Source organism: Anabrus simplex, chromosome 1 (assembly GCF_040414725.1).
Source record: "Anabrus simplex isolate iqAnaSimp1 chromosome 1, ASM4041472v1, whole genome shotgun sequence".
NCBI lineage: Eukaryota > Metazoa > Arthropoda > Insecta > Orthoptera > Tettigoniidae > Anabrus > Anabrus simplex.
In genome coordinates, this window is record NC_090265.1 from 1,516,726,747 (window position 1) to 1,516,745,104 (window position 18,358).

General features: G+C 37.5%; 1 protein-coding gene across 4 annotated transcripts in view; it reads left to right on the top strand.

Moving 5' to 3' along the window:
• Window positions 1-15,543, top strand: part of Dsor1 (mitogen-activated protein kinase kinase 1) — a 172,468-nt gene extending 156,925 nt beyond the window's left edge. For all 4 annotated transcript variants that reach the window (XM_067153266.2, XM_067153269.2, XM_067153267.2 and 1 more), the window contains one exon: window positions 8,228-15,543. In XM_067153266.2, coding sequence (XP_067009367.1) covers window positions 8,228-8,341 — 114 coding nt within the window. In that variant the 3' untranslated portion in view covers window positions 8,342-15,543. The remainder of the gene's footprint in view (window positions 1-8,227) is intronic.
• The last annotated feature ends 2,815 nt before the right edge of the window (window positions 15,544-18,358 follow it).

The window sequence follows — 18,358 nt, forward strand, 5'->3', positions numbered from 1 at the left end:
ACTATCCACTATTTGACCCCACCCCCGGAAAAAGGAAGAAGAATGTTCACGGATCACGGATGTCTGCATCTTGGTTATTCCAGCTCTGTAGCATTGGACTGTTAGTTCGGCAGCATAGTACTGTTCGTTAAAAGTGAGAAAACGTGTGTTTTTTTTATTTGATCGAGTATTTCATATGAAGGCATTGCTTTTAATCGCACCGTTCCTGTTGACGTCATTGTAATGACCCATGTTCATTTCAGTTGGGAAAACCAGTAAGAGAGTCTTTCTGAGAATCTATAAAGGTAGGCGGAGAGTGAGTGTCTGCCATTACAATGAAAACTCCCCAATCTGATTGTGACTGACGGTAGGCAAGCTGGCCTACCATTACAATGAAAACTACCCAACCCAGTCTTCGTATGAGAAAAGACATTGGTGACTTGCCCGTCGTGCTTCTAGGGCAACGTTAAGAGCTATGCAACTTAATACAATCTTGCTCACAACGTTTACACTACCTAACCTAGAATTCTGTATAAAATTTAGAATTCCGTAGTGAAGCACGGGTACATCAGCTAGTTATAAATAAAATTTAAAAAAACAGAAACTTTGTTCCGATTAGTTTGCAGAGGACTGCAGGTTTTTGTCTTTGTAAGCAATTGTTAATTCTTTAAAGGCACTAAATTTTCATTCTCAACTAAGCAGAGTGTCTGCATGTGTTAATGCGCTACGGCTATGGAGCCAAGCTCTGCATTTGGCAGTCAAGTGGGTTCGAACCTCACCATCATCTGTCGTAAGATTGACTTTCTGTGGTTTCCCATTTTTCACTTCCAAGCAAATGCCAGGACAGTTCCTATTCGTAACCCATAGCTGATTATTTCCACCTCCTTACCCATTGTCATTCAACATCATTCATTTCATTTTCATTGGTTCCTTAACTGAGATCGGTATCGTGAAGGGTGTCCAGCCATAGAAATATAGTATATAATTTCATCTTATCTCTTCCCCAACCCCATATCAGGAAATGGGATTAAGGGTTATATATACATGCATTACATACATATGAAATTCCTGTTCACACAATGCCAGAAAGTACATCAGCAAAGTCATTAGATCATTGAGCAAGAGATTCTTGCTGAATTTTCACTTGTTCTCTTCATAATCATCATTATCATCGTCGTCCTCCTTACCCTTATCCGGCTCCTGCCGGGTCGGGGCATTTATGGCACTTCTCCACCTTCCTCTCGTCTTCTACCAGTCCTCTTTCATCATTTTGTCTCAGTCAAGGTTTCTTCTTCTTGCACTTCATCTCCATCATCTGGTTTAGTAATCTTTCCTCCTCCATCCTCCTTACTTGTCCAAATCATCTTAGTTTACTCCTATCAATTCTCTCATTTAACTTTTCCATTCCAACCTCCTTTCTCACATCTTTGTTTCTCAATCTGTCTTTCATACTTCTTAGATATTTCATTTCACTGGACTTAATTCTACTCTCCCCCCTACTTGTCACTGGCGTGTCTGCCGCGTAGGTCAATATGGGTGCATAATACATTTAGTACATTTATTATCTCTGTACACTTCCTTGGTACTTCCTTATTCCAGACAAGGTTTCTTACACTCTAGTAGAGTGCATTGCCCTGTTGCACCCTCTTTCTAATCTCCATGTCAAGCATTGTATTCTGCATTAATTCACTCCCTAGGTATTTGAAATTGTCAACAATTTCAAGGCTCTGACCACCAATTTTCACAGTGCCTTTCTCTTGCCTTTGACCTCATGCTTTTCTATGCAATGATTTTCATACCATACTTTTCAATTTTCTTGTTCAATGCATTAAGTTATTCTTGTACTTCTTTGCTGTTTGTTCCCCAGACCACAATATCGTCTGCAAATAATACGGTAATAACTTCATCTCCCTATTCACATAGGTATCTTTTGTCTCCTTAACGATTTTTTTCCATAACGATCAGAAACAAAAGAGGCGACAGCACACTCCCTTTAAAGATATGAACTTCATTAATGTTTCCGTATTGAACTGATATCAACAATAAGATATCTATTAGGTTCAACCTTTTCAATACTAATTAGGTACGTGTTTGTTACAAAAACCTTTTATTCAACTTTGGGACCGGTTTCGACATATATAATGTCATCATCAGCCATAAAATGAATCACAATATATAAGCACCATGTGTCATAACAGAAGAGTAATGGCTTAATAATTAAATCTGGCCTGGTGACACATTGAAGTAAACATAAAGTCTCTCATTATTCAATGTGTCACTGCGCCAGATTTAATTATTAAGCCATTACTCTTCTGTTATGACACATGATGTGAATAGTCAGTTACAAATTATGTCTTTGCTTATACATTGTGATTCATTTTATGGCTGATGATGACATTATATATGTCAAAACTGGTCCCAAAGTTGAATAAAAGGTATTTGTAACATAAACACGTACCTAATTAGTATTGAAAAGGTTGAACCTAATAGATATCTTATCATTTGCACATTCCCTTGTTGTAGTCCAGTTTCATTTCTAAACCATTCTGTCTTTCCAAATGGAGTCTTTATGCTGCTGACACAGTTTTTGTACATTGCTTCAGCCATTTCTACAGTTTGTGTATCCAGTCTCTTTTTGACCAGGGTTTTCCACACCTTCTCTGTGGGAATACTATTGTATGTCTTTGTTAAATCAATGAATGTCATGACCAGATCCTTTCCATATTCCCAATTCTTTTCCATGAATTGCCTCATGCTGAAAATTGGGTCCACTGTAGATATTCCCCTTCTAAAGCCATACTGTTCCTCTTCTACCTTCTGCCTTCTTCTCATTCTCCTCTCAAATATTCTTTCTGGTATTTTTTGCCTCATGTGATAAGAATGTGATTTCTTTATAGTTATCACACACTTTTTGTCCCTCTTCTTAAAGACTAGTATTATTATTCCCTTTCCCCAGTCTTCTGGCACATGTTTCTGTTTCTGTATGCACTTCAACAATCTGTACACCCATTGTAATCCAGCAGGTCCAACAGCCTTTATCATTTCCATGCTAATCCATTCCTGGTGCGTTCTCCCCATTTTCATTTTACAGAATGCTAATTCCACCTCTAACATGGTTCTATCATCTTCTACAGAACTGTTGAATCATCACACCATATTACTACAGTCTTCTCTGCACAATTTCTCACATTGAGCAGTTTATCAAAGTGTTCCTTCCATCTTCTCTTGCTGGCCGAGTGGCTCAGGCAGTTGAGGTGCTGGCCTTCCGACCCCAACTTGGCAGGTTCAATCCTCGTATTTGAAGGTGCTCAAATATGTCAGCCTCGTGTTGGTAGATTTACTGGCACTTAAAAGAATTCCTGCAGGACTAAATTCCAGCATCTCGGGGGCTCTGAAAACCGAAAAGGTAGTTAGTGGGGCATAAAGAAAATATTATTTTTATTACCATCTTCTCTTTATTTCTTCTGGATGTGTTATCAACTCTCCACCTTCCTCTTTCATCAGCTTTGTATAAACTCTTTCTTTCCTATTACTTCATATTATTCCACTCTTTTACTGCCAGTTTCATTTGTTTCCATCTTTTGTGTAAATTCTTATCTTACAATTTCTTACATTTCCTTTTATTATCAACATATGTAGGTTGAGTCATAAGTCATGGCAACTACTTTTTTTTTTTTTTTTTTCTCGGGAACTGGAGACAGCATGGAAAATCTAAGATATGCATTTGGAAACGTACAGTATGTATTTGCATATGATGCCACCAGATGGTGTATGTAAACAACAGTGTGGGTCTGAGCATGCCCCCAAGTTCAATGTGTGAGTGAGAGCATCACGAAATTGAAGTCAACAAGCAGGAGCAACGATCCTATATTAAAATAGCAGTTCTCCGCAACAGAAATACACGCCAGTGCCATGCAGAGCTGCAGGAAGCATTAGGTGTGCATGCCATGCCCTAGAGAACAGTGGTGATGTTGTTATGGTAATCCTGGCATACAATGTTCAAGGTGTTCTTGTGCATCATCCATTGCGTGAGAGACACACTGTCAATGCAGTTTATTACAATTCCTTTTTGTTGTACCAGTTGCGCCGTGCAGTGTGAACCAAACGTCCAGGTCTTTTGGACAATGCCATAAACCTACACGATAACGCGGCAGCTCACCCAGCATCTATCGTTCAGCATCGCTTACAACGGTGGGGATGGGAGGTTTTTCCACACCCGCCTTATTCGCCTGATCTGAGCCCATGTGACTATGATCCAATCCCCAAAGTCAAGAAGCCATTACGTGGACAATGCACAGTGCGTAATTTCAGGAATCTAGCTGGCCAAAAATCGTATCTCGGAAACTAATGGACCGATTTACATAAAACTTAGTATGTAACTGCTAATATTGGAGATAATTAAGTGTGTAGTCAATCAAGTACAAAGAACAAATTACTACGCCAGGAATAGAATTAGTAACCTTTCTTTCTTTCTTTCTTTCTTTCTTTGTTTCTTTCTTAATCTGTTTAGCCTCCAGGGTTGGTTTTTCCCTCAAAATCAGCGAGGCATCCCACCTCTACCGCATCAAGGGCAGTGTATTGGAGCGTCAGACTCTGGGTCGGGGGATACAACTGGGGAGGATGACCAGTACCTCTCCCAGGCATCCTTATCTGCTATGCTGAACAGAGGCCTTGCGGGGGGATGGGAAGATTGGAAGGGATAAACAAGGAAGAGGGAAGGAAGCATTAGTAATCTTTGTAATTTAAATCATTTTTCGTTATAGCTTTAAGAAATTAAATAGATGTTAATAGAGGGACATGCTGTTTAGAATGTTTAAAAAGAGATACAGGAATACATGTAATTGCCAAACAATTTATTCATTAGATGCAGTTACATCAGAATTGCTATCGTCACTGTCATTATCTCCTTCGGTAGATCCAGATACAGGAGGCTCAGACAGTAAGTTGAGCACTTCTCGTGAAAGCGGAATCAACTTCCTCCTCCTTGATTTCCCTAAGCTGGTAATATAAGGGTCCGATGATATAAGCAGCGTATGGAAAAGCTCAGTATTTGTGTCTTTCTGGAAGCTTTCCTATTATCTTTATTCCTGGTCTTCTGGGCTTCCTCGTAGAGTTGTCCAATAGGTATAATACAGTGCCTAATGACCTCCTCTCCATGAACCAGGAGTTTGTGCAAAGTTACAGGCATGTAGTACTTTTTGTATTTTTGTAAATACAGTTTTATATTTTCCTTTGCGTACATGCCAAATGTCACTTTATCAATGGCATACCCACACGAAAGAGTTTCTACGATGGCACTTAGATGGTTTATTAAATTTTACTCCAGTAATATCTTCAGAAGTGGAAGCCTCTCTGAAGAATCTTCTAGCCGTTTCCATCATTGGTATTGCCAGCACTTTGCTTCGGATATCAACCAATAGACGCGTTTCCTCCCTGAACTTCTGTAGTGAAACAGTATTTATTTATTGCATGTGTATTTTAGGCTTTAAATCAGTGCGTAAATGTATTGTGTTGAGGGAGAGTTGTGCGATAAGCCTACGTGTGTGATTTATTTCTTTGACATAGATACTGTGATCTTTTTTAGTCATCTGCAGTATTTATTTATTGCATCTGTTTTCTAGCTTTCATTGTCTGGATGAATTTATTAAATGCAATTAAATACATACCCCGCCCCTCGAGCCCATAAAATTATTTGTCTATTTTCTCTCGCCATTTGCCTTATATTTCAGTGCTGAGGTTTCTTATGTGCCGTAGTTTACCTCTGATTCTGTACAAACCGAAAGTGGCCCCTGTAAACCCCACGTCCCCTTTGGTTCATAAAAGTAATTTGTAGCCTAGTTTCTTCAGCCTTTTGTCTTGAACTTACATACTGAATTTCACAAATTTATGTGCCGCCGTTTTCCCATGATGGCGTTAGCGGAGCCGTTCGATATGGCAACCCTGTTGTCATAAGAACAATACTGTTTTCTTAACATGGAATGAGCTATAGTACTGGCAGGCTCATCCTGACATTGTTATGATGCAGGTCCTTCTGCAAGGCTCATTCTCTGCTCGAACCAACTTTTATTGTACTTCAGCAATTTGTCCCTTTTTCTACTATATTTTGTCCAGCGTGATCGAATTTTAGCACACAAACTACTGGCAGATTTCCTTATTGACTTGTATATATCCTCAGAACAATCCTCAAAGTCTAAATGTTCAATTACAACATTTGCAGTATCATCGTTCCGCTTATATTCCCCCCTGTTCCTCAACAGCTCGAAAACCGACCTCCGGGTTACAGAGTACATGGCTTCTGAAAAAAATTAATTACTCTCATGGTCACGCCTGGTCGCAGCAAAAAGTCACAGTTTTCTATTCATTGAAGTATAGATAACTCATCCAAAAGACTTTCATTGCGGAAATCAAAGGCAATCCATTTTGAAAGTCAGCTCAAATTTGTATATTTAGATAGCGCTTGGTCCCCGTGTACCTAAATTTTAAGTGCATATTGCAGACAACAGTTTAGTAATTTTCAGAAAATGCTACATACTATATAAAATACATACCTTCATTTAATATAATCACATTGCAAGCTAAAGAAATATTTAGTTCTGACGTCTTTACTGAGCCCTCACATAATAATAACTGCGTGCTCGCCTCGCCAGAATATGATGACCTAATGGAGGAGAGCCACTTTAGGTCTTCGGTGAGATTAGGTAATTCAGCGCGACTTTTCAATACTTAATTACTGTACCCAAGAGTCTTATAAACACGACTCACAGAAAATGCGAACCAAAGACAAGGGTTGAAAATATTATTTTTGGCCGGCTGGATGCTAGAAATTATCCACTGTGCAACGGTTTGCTAACAAAGAGGACATCGTAACAGCATTTCGGAGAGAGGTGTCACACGTTACACATGCAGCGAATGGTATTTAGCGCCTGCCTCACCGCTGGCAACGCACAGTGGAAACCTTGGGTGATTATTTCGAAGGTCTGTAACCAGTGGAGACCTGTCCTTTGTATGTAGTCTTGTATATTTGCTGTCTATGCCATAATAAAACAGTGTTTACCAATGGCCTGTGTTCTGTCACTTTCCTACGAGAATCTCCTGAAGTCAGAATTCGTCTTCAGGCACTGTGCATAATAAGTACATGCCCTATATTTCCAAATGCATATCTTAGATTTTCCGTGTTGTCTCCTGTTTGCGAGAAAAAAAAATAGTTGCCATGACTTATGACTTGACCCTTGTACTTCCTTTTGCTTTCTTCTTTTTTAACCCTGTTCCTTTCTTGCCATGCTTTCTTCTTTTCTTTCACTGCTTCCCTCACCTTCTCATTCGTCAACGGTGGCTCCTTTTCTTTCACTCTCATCGATATTCTACTACAGGCACTCTCTGCCCCACTTACAAATGCCCTTTTGAAGTTGGACCGTTCATCTTCCAAGTTTCCTACTTCAGTAACTGGAATTTGTTGTTTCAGTCTCTCCAGCAATTTTTCCTGTACATTCTTATGTTTTAATTTCCACACTTTTATTTTACTCCTATCTCCTTTAATTTTTCCATTTTCCCCACTCTCATTTATGCTATCACAACTCTGTTATGATCTCCATCGAATACTTCTCCTGATATAGCTGTTACATCCATCAGCTGTCTGCAATTTATATTTTCTGCCAGAAAGTAATAAATTACTGATTTTTTTTTTTGGTCTGCTTCTGTAATGTAACAGTTAGCACTATTCTGTCTAAGCATAGCAGAAGTGCGGGGCCAATCCTACCAACTATTGATGTTCAGGAACAAAAATCCTGTTTATATTTGATCAACCTACAGTATGTATATGCAGAGATTCCCTCTATTTATAGAAGTGAAAAATATTAAGCTTTTGTTATTTATAATTAAAAAGTAATAAGAACTTTAACTAACAGAACATTCAAAGATACATCAGTCAAATGTCTCAGAACTTTCAGCACTATCCAGTATATTCAGTAATAAATATATGATGTTGAAATACTATTTCTGTTGTCTTGCTCTCTAAAATGGGGTTGATAATATATTTACTTTTTTAAACTTTAGTAACCTCTATTCTTCATAGTCTTAGTCTTGTCTTATTACAGTAAGTTGCTCTTCCTTCCCTTTCTTTCTGTAAATGATAATTTTTCTCTGTTTTGTCTTATTGTGCATATTTATTGCATAATTTATGTGAACATAAATGGCATAATATTTGAAAATGCCATAAAATATTATTTAATGCTGCGATTTTCTTTTATAGAATCACGAATGGGTGCGGAAAGCAGAGTCCGAAAACGTTGATATTGCTGGTTGGGTGTGCAAAACCATGGATTTAATGCCCACTACACCAACAAGAGTGGCACCGAACTTCTAAGTGCTTTTTTCTCTTCTTTTAAGCTGTACATATAATGGAGTCCTGGGCACAGTATCTTTACTTATGATGTGCCCTTGTGAATGATGTGTGACTTATCTTAGTGTAAAATTGGACACTTCCTGATCAGATATTTTATTGTAGCTCCTTTTTCATTTTCTGTGACTTATTGTATATTCATTTGTGATATCTAGTTGTGATCTACATGTACGTTTCATCATATACCTGTATTGAAGTCTTGATCTAAGGGTTAAATACACTCACTGGCAAAAAGGGAAAAAACCCTACAACTCTCTTGAGAAATATTCAAACCATATGGCTGTCATTTTTTCAGCTTCCTTTTACACTTTCACAGGTTCCATTCTTATCTGCTTAAAGCATTATCACTACCACTCTTACTCATACGGTAAAACTCCCCACTCATTTCTGTTTAATTAATTTACTGTAAAATACTTGGGTGAGTCAATAAGATAACAAGACTTCTCATTGTGTAAATGTGTGACTCATAAACATATCTAATATATCGTGTACTTAGTACATGCTACATACCTGCCAACCCTTCCGATTTACCCGGAAACTTTCCGGTTTTTAACTCGTCTTCAGATTTTCCGATTTATTTTTACTTCTTCCTATTTTTGACCAATATAACTTCTAGTACGGCCAATACTCTTTCCCTACTATAAATTCTTATGTGTTTGTGTAATTTACGAAACCTCATTTTCAAGAGTATTTATTTGATGCTTTATTTCGTGAGTATTTCATCCTGCGCCTTCCTGTATCGTGTTTCCCGCTCACCACAGCAGCGTGTCCGCTTTATACAGCTGGCGATTCGGGGCGGCAATTGTCCTGCAAGCAAGACAGGCTGGCGCGCGCTAGCGACTCAGTTAATCGGGATGAAAGAATGAGTTTATTATTGTTGTTCGCGCGCTGTTAACATCGTTTCGGTGCGTAGTTTCGTCGGAGTTTTAGGCCAATTTTTTTCTTGCGTTTGTATGCTTTCCCCCACTGCAAGTCGTATGTTAATAATGTATGGGACATATAGAATTGTTTTGTATGTGGTAGTTTCGCGTATTTAAGTGCATCATTTTAATGAGTTGAATGTTTTTAAGTGGGTTGTGTCGGTGACAGTTTCAGGTAGTTAATTTTCTCGTTAAGGCCAAAAATATAACAAACGTTATCTCCAAGTGTTCAGAGATACCTATAAATTTCCGTTCATTTTAACATCTGATAAAGAAACTACCATATTCTTTCATCCTTGCATAATTTACGCATCCCAATATTTTTAGGTCCAAAGTGGACAGAAACAAATGTTCACGTATTTGACGCTCCCACAACTTCGAACATCCATCACGCAGCTCCGTATGCGTTTCGAAATAAAGATGTCAACTACTCAAGTAGCAGGCTTCCTATTGCGAAAGCGGGCATTCCAGGTACAGGGCAACGTGCTGTTATTAGCCGGCACTAGTTTTACGAGTGTTTCGGGTATGGGACATTCTGTGATCTCAAAATTGTCAGTCCACAGTATTCGAGTAATACTGCATCATACTAACTCGCGGTGATCAGTTACACCGAAACATACGGGAAGAGGGCAGCGAGTATTCAATGCCCAAATGAAACGTGCGCTACCGCGGTAACAGAAGTACACGTCAAGCGGCCAACATGTATCTCAAAGCATTTCGCGGACCAAAAAGGGGCAAGTTTCCGCAAGTAGAGAAGGATCTGCTTAAATATATGATTTTGTGACGCAACGTTGGATAAGCAATTTCTCACGAAATGCAGTATTTTAAAGAATGTGAAATAACCGCTGCACATGGAATCAGTGTCTCGGATTTGAAGGTTAGCCGAGTCTTGATTAATTTTATGAAGAGAAATGGGCTTCCTCTTCAGCGAAGAACAGCATCATGCCAAAAAATGACGAATGATTTAAACCATTTTCATCGTTTTGTGATTGAGAAGCGTAAAGTGAGGAATATTTGATCTCCCTTATAGAAACCGCAGATCAGACGCCAATCAGTTTCCATATGCCACAAAGTCGAACAATCGATAAGAAAGGATCATACAGTGTTATCGTACGCGCTACCGGAAGCAAAAAACAACGATGTACTGCAATGCTTGCTATAACAGCTGATCTCAGAAAGCTTACACCTTACATTGATCTAAAACGAAAAACAATGCCCAAAGCAAAATTTCCGCGAGTGATCCACGTTCGTATTCAAGAAGAAGGATGGATGGACACGTCACTCGTACAAGATTGGATACAAACGGTTTGGGGTAATGTAGCAGGGTCCCTCCTTCGATGCCCGGCCCTTCTCGTTTTGGACAGTTTTTTTGCCGGTATGTCATTGTTATGGCATTACATGAATTGTACTTTTATTAGTTCATGTTTTCACTCCAGGTCGTATTGTCAGCTCGTAATGGGAAGAATATTTTCCAGTCGGTACTTCAATCCCACGTGTCTAACTTACCTGATGTACCCTATTTGAATTTTCAGGAAAAATCTCACTCCGGAATTTTACGCCATATGACGATAACCGCAAACGAGTTGAACCAGTTGTGTTTTTTATATTATATTTGATGCATCTTTTAAATGTAAATGAATTGTAAATATCTTAATTCCTTGAATAATTTACGCATCCAAAGTTTTCGCCTGTATTTTTCGTCAAAAAGTGCGTTAATTACGCGAGAAAATACGATATTATGCATTTTGTTGCGTGTGTCGGTGTGACATAAATATTATTATTCGTTTAAGTGTCATAAATGATAATGATAAGGTACATTTTCTTGTAACCATTTTTATGTTTTGGTAGTTTAAGATTTGAAATTTAACGGTCAATTCGCATTGTAACTGTAGATATGTATGCCTTTTATCTTGACCTTTTTTCACCTAGACCGTGGTGGAATATATGTGATGAAATCCAGGAATAAAAAAATCTTCCTATTTTTGGTTTCTAAAAGTTGGCAGGTATGCCGCAAATGAGTTGAACCAATTGAGTTCAAATTATATTTGGTGTATCTTTTAAATGTAAATGTATTGTAAACAATATGTAAATATCTGAATTCTTTGAATAATTTACGCATCCGAAGTTTTCGCCTGTATTTTTCGTCAAAAAATTGCGTCAATTACTCGAGAAAATACGGTACTATGCATTTTGTAGCGTGTGTCGGTGTGACATAAATCTTATTTTTCGTATATGTCATAAATGAGAATGATTAGGTACATTTTCTTGTAACCATTTTTATGTTTCCTTAGTTAAAAATTGTAAATTTAATTGTCAATTCACATTGTAAATGTAGATATGTTTGCCTTTTATCCTGACCGTTTTTTAACCTAGACCGTGGTGGAATACATGTGATGAAATCCAAGAAATAAAAAATCTTCCTATTTTTGGTTTTTAAAAGTTGGCAGGTATGATGCTATTTTTGTATATGGAATCCATACTTGTCTGAACATTACTTGTAATAGTATACCAGTGTAGCTTTCTTGACATCGGGGAAAAACTGAACTCAAGCTCCTAACATCAGGATATCATGGCACATTGAATTTTGCCACCTGTTTCTAGTCTTCTACCACCTAAATGGTTCATTAGTGTCAAAAACAGTGGATTTCAATTGGTACCAGATTAGAACATGGTGGTCCAGTACTTCCCACTGGTAGTGCTCGGCAATTCGTGTGTGCAGTTCGCCAAGTGTTGCCTGGTTTTACAAACAAACAAACAAAAACAAATCTAGGGTGCAACAGCTCATTTGGGCCATGGCCTGTCAGGAAGACTTCTTGCCTAGCCAGATGGTCTGCTGATCCTGGAGTGCCATGTGGTCAATGTGATGACATTCTTAGCCATTGTGTGTGGCTTTCTTGGCCGGGTCTACTATGTTCTGTTCTGTTCCAGGCCTCCGTCTAGAATTAAAATCCCTGAACTGGTCAGGAATCAAACTCAGAGCCTCCAGATAGGAGACATGCACTCTGTCCCTACAGTATGGGGCTGGCTGCTTTTTGTTGTTTTTCTTATGTATATCCACAGCTATTTGGAATGTTTCTATTGTTTTTATGATGATATTCTACCCTTTATTGCAGGGTCAGAGCACACTACATACTTCACTCTTTAACCATTTTTCTATCAAGCATCTTATAACTGATGTGTAACTGATATGAGGTGCACTCTAATAGCTATGAGGGGAAGGAATGGCTTTGATCTGATTAAAATATGTGAGAGGTCTTGTTACCCTGCTTACTGAGCCATCTGTGTAGGTTAGATAAACTTCCCTCTTTTCCCGTTTTCCTTTTCATGTGAGTGTATCTTGACCTCTTGATAGATCGTTTTAGACATGTCCATCTAATATTACTACATTTTTATAAATTTTAGGCACTTGTTAAAAGTCATATGTGACACAGTGAGAAATAGCTAGAAAGGCAGTCTGTTTTTATATAAATATGTTACTTTTCTAATTTGAATGTGCAGTAGCAGGTAAGAGTTATTTTGTACTCTGCTCAGATTGGACATAGGCTCTTGAGCACAGTTGTTAGCAGTTACCAGTATCGTGGTAGAAAAGATATGTTTACAAGATTTATGCACTCTATGAACTGGTACAAATGTAAGAGCAAAAAGAATATATCATTATCCTCCCCTTGTCCAACACTCATATACAAAGTGGTAACCCTCAAAAATCTTGGCTATTGGATGACATCACTCTATCTTAAATTATAACTATTAATGTATTCTTGTGTATCACATTAAGTAACATAGCATGCAGGGTACTCCTGTACTAGAAGGGGCTATGGAATCTTTCTTTTTTATTTCATCCCATGTTCTCAAAATATCTTCTAATAATGGCAGTGCATGAATTATCATCCTGCAGCAAGGATAAAACTAGGCCATACTGATCAATATAAACAACTTACTGCCATAATTTATTTTACATTTTAACCATTTAAGTGCTGAGTTACCAGTTGACTGTTTGGTACTTCAGCGCTGAGTTTTTTCATTCGTATGTACAAAATTTTGTAGAAGCCTCAATTTATAACTTATCAGTGGGGTGATTAGCTTAAAATGTTTATAAATGTTGGTTGTTTATAAATCTAAATGCAAATGGAAAATCTTACACTTATGTTCAATATTATTTTGAGAGAAAACAAAATTACACTTATGTGCCCATGCGTGCATTATCTTTATACAAAGTAAAGAGCCCAAAATATTATTATTTCCTAAAATCTGTAGGCAACTAATACATGTAACTTCTTAGAAGTATATAAGTTGATATTTTAAAATACTTTCCAAACCTGGAATGTGGTGATAGTTAAATGTTTTCTACTCGTTGTTTGCACCAACTCCACTGGCACAAAAGTTTCTAAAAAAATCAATGATTTTCGGGTTGTCATCAAACACTACTTGGCCCTCAGAGCCTGTCACAGTTACCTGAAACTCTGATGAAGAAAAGTAATCCATCCGCCACAAATTTAGCGATAAAATAGCTTTTGTACTCACCGTGTTTTTCTTCTTTCGTTTAGAAGGAGGCTCTGCTTCTCTCTCACATACAATATTTTCAGCACTCTTTCTATCACTCTCACTTTCAAAATCGCTTAAAAGTTCATTAAAATGATCATCTGCATCATCACTTACCGCTGTGGTTAATAACTGAAAGATTCTGTGATCCGAAATAACATCGCTGCAAGAGCAACTAGATTGTTGTTCCGCCATGTTTGTTTACATCACAGATGAACTCCACGGACGTCTACAAAAAGCTCTGTAAGTTACTTCCCGAAGCTATAAACTCCGATCAGTTAGTTCTACATAATGCCCAAGAGATGGCAGAACATATCAGAGATCAAATTGGCACTCGAAAGTGAACCGGGAAACTAAAAAAAATTAAAATTCTTACGCACCGTCTATAGACGGGCGTAGCAGTGGTGGACCAGCTGCATCAGCCCTGTCTATAGGCGGGTGTAGCACTCATCAGGTTAAAATAAGTTGAGGCATGCTATTTTGTCATAAGTCATCTAAATTTTATTGTATTTCACTTGGTTTATTAGTATTTTATAAACATAATATTCTGTGCATTTTTATTAGTGTTGTTTATTTGTGTAAACATGAAAGTGACATAAAAATTGCAAAGTTCCCTTTCACATTTCACATTTACTTTTGATTGATTAATTCATTCATTTTAAACCTGTTAGTTTACTTTTAAATTTCAGAGAGAATCTCAGTAGAAAATTTAAAAACTGTAACTTTCATTAGATATGAATTTCATTATGGTCCATATTGACAATTGATCACTATCAAAGGGTAGGAAGCATCCACCTATTAGCTTGTATACAATATACAAGCTAATGGAATTGAATAGGGTAGGAAGGGTCCACCTTTTAGCTTGTATACAATATACAAGCTAATAGTATTAAATAGGTGGATCCTTCCTACCCTTTGATAGTAACTGTAACTTTGTCGGGCTGTTTCTCTCGGACTTTTTCTAGGAAACAGTTCTTAGTCAGTTTTCCTACTAATTAGATCGATGTTATAATAATGCATATATTGAAGAGGAATTTTTTGTAAATATTGCCAAATTGTGGCTTTCTTGATAAATACTTGTCACATCAGAAGGATCTTTACTTGAAATAATAATTGAACCTTTCAGTCTTAATGATAGAAAACACAAGTTTATCTAGTGTTCTCTTATCCCTGGCGCAGAAAAAGCACACCTCTTAAAAATAACCAGCGCTAATGAGAGAGCTGTTTGAGAGTATTTACAGTTGGAAAATTTTCTGTGCTCAGGAAATTCAATATTGTTTCAGTGTGAGCCAAATATTTTTTTCATCTTAGTAGCCAAAGGTATACCACTGTGATTTGTGATTACTTATAGGTCAAAGATTTCAATACTACTTGTGCATAAATGGTTTTCATGTATGATGAAAGCTTCTGGGATTGCTAGTCTGTTATGTTTGAATGTTATTTTTGAACTTTTTACTTTAGTTGTACAGAATAGTTTTATAATAATGTACCATATTATTAAATTCAAAATCATTCCCTATGAAAGAGTGTATTAGTGTGCATCATTTGTGAAATATACATGATGTATTTTCTTTATGCTGATGGTATATTTCAGAATATGTAATTAGAAGAAGTATCTGTTGTGTTTCCCATCCTAAGCAAGTAGTTACCTGCAGATGATTGGGAAGCATTTGCAAGAATATGAAAATTAAATATTATGAGTTAATATTTGATAATATTTCATTTTTTAATTTTTTTTTTTTTGGTGGTAAAAGGTTATACTTCTTATACTTAACTCACAGTATGAATGGAGAATTTCTTAACATTAAGTCTCAACATTTTGTTTGGAATAAGTACAGATCGGACACTCTGAGCAGTTACTGTACTTGTGCATGGGACCAATAGAGCGAGTGTAGAAAATCATGTGACATATCCATATCAGTCTTTGGGCACCCATCGTCCCACTCACCCCTTGTGGAGTTAAGAAGTGCAGTCAGAGCAAAGCACCGTTCAGTTCACATTAAATAATCTTTATACACTATTTATATATATATATATAGGGTGAACCCGAACTCCACCGACAAACTTTTGGAGGTTGTTCAGTTATACCTTCTGAGTATATTGGTATCAGGGACCTGTGGTCTCTGGTGGCTTGTTACAGGATAATAATATAATTATGATTTATTCGGTTTGTTACCCCACTCATTCTTGTTTCTGTGAAAATAACTTCACAACAGTGAAAACTTGTAATATGCCTTTAAAGAATCTTTTAAAGGTACCAACTCCATGTCGTTGGCTTCTGGCACATTAAAGAACTCCTGTGGGACGATATTCCAACACCCTGGTACTGTATTTGTCAAAATTTAGCATAGGATGGATGTAAAAATAACATTACTCTTATTTTCAATGCAATACAGATACTATGCTAATTGGGACAACAAACCAAACAAAATGCATTTACTCTGTAATGAACCCGTGGAAAACATGGGTCCCTTAAACCAATATACTTATAAAGTATCCCTGAACAAATTCCGAAAGTTTGTCTGTGGAGTTTGGATTCACCCAGTATATTGAACACTACTGCCTACCTTTAACATTCCTGGCCAGCTCCCTCAGGGAGTAGATCGTCCTGATGGGCCCTCAAAGTGTACTCTAATATCAATAATTATGGACAGGATTGGAAGGTACATAAACTACGAATGAGAACTATAGGTTTTCGCATAAAATATAATTCATTTTGTTAAGGTAAAGTGATAAAAACCCAAACATAGTAACACAATTTATAAGATTTTACACACGAAAAGGAAACTCAATGGGATCTCACACTCCTCTCAAATGACTATTACACATTGTTTGGAATGCAGATTTTGTTGTTTCACGGAGTGGTCTAATGAGTCCTATCATTTCTTTGGTCCCTCGACCATTTGCTTCTGATCTATTTTATGTAGGAGAAAGACAAGTTTTAGACCAAATTAAACCTATCCCGAAATATGTGTGTCCCAACATTACATAAACATAAAATGCATGGAAATGAGACTGGAAACAAGTACCCCCACAAAAGCATTGAATTTATACTGTGAGCACAGTCATGATAACAAGGATGAGATAAACTTCTGTGCATATGGTGCACCCAACAAGAAATACAATGAATGAATAAACACTTATAAAACAAACATGGCATGGAATGAAAACACGTGGCATGAACTTGGAATAGAAGACAAGAGACATGATGGTGCTCCTTCACAAAGAGCAAATGGGAACTTTTGTCCTGGTGAGCCACTTCTCAAGGTTGCTGACCCTCCAAACATTTCCAAATAACCACTGCTCTTGCGGCAACATGATCCCATTTATTCACTGTTTATACCAAATGTCAAAACTGTAATGGGTTATATATGACAGACCCGGCCTAATGACACGCTTTCCTTTCACCGCTCAGCTGGGGGTGTGGGTGTAAATACTCTCTTCCATTTTTAGCGGACCTTGAAATCTCCAAATCTATTTCCCCAGACTGCAACGTCTACTTGGCTTGCTGGTGAATTGTTGCATTCCTCTCTTTTTAAAATTCCCTCACTCGCACATTCTTACTGGGCTTCCAGTAAAATATTCACAGCCGTGGTACTTCTGGATTTTAAAAACACAGTTCACGTTTCTCTGCTTCATCATTTCATTAAATATCTCTGTAATTGCCAGCCTTTGTTTACTCGTTTATTTATGGTTTGTGTGAAGAAATCCCCGTGGTATTTTGCCCTATCTAAAGAGATCATAGCTGCACATAAATATTCAAATAACCCTGTGGGTTAAGTTTAAGAAATTTTTTTTTTTTTTTTTTGCTAGTTGCTTTACGTTGCACTGACACAGATAGGTCCTATGGCAACGATGGGACGGGAAAGGGCTAGGAGTTGGAAGGAAGCGGCCGTGGCCTTAATTAAGGTACAGCCCCAGCATTTGCCTGGTGTGAAAAATGGGAAACTACGGAAAACCATTTTCAGGGCTGCCGACAGTGGGGTTCGAACCTACTATCTCCCGAATACTGGATACTGGCCGCACTTAAGCTACTGCAGCTATCAAGCTCAGTTTTAAGAAATCTACTCATTGGAAACAGTCAGCTCGGCATACAGGACAATGACCTTTTCATCTGCTGAAATCTCGTGCAGTATTAAATTTTTTTTTTTTTTTTTTTAAGAAAGCAGAACATATGTTTACAAAATTTACTGGTCCCAGACTCCTGGTTCGATTCAACGTTCTGCAGTTCATAATTCGTAGCCTTGACAATGCCCTGCTTATTCATCTATTTCCTCAGACTGTAATGTCTACTTGTCTTGCTGGTGAATTGTCGCTTTTGTTTTTTGTTTTTTTACTTGCACAAGGCTACAAATTTCTATTCCTAAGACTTTCCATGTTAACTCAGATACTGTAATTTCTACTGCTACAAAAAATAAAATGTTCTATTCACAATTACAAGTACCGTTTGTCTCATGGCTCCGACTCTCTTATGGTGACACATATCTCTATCAATTAAATAGGACGTAAGACAAGGGAGGCT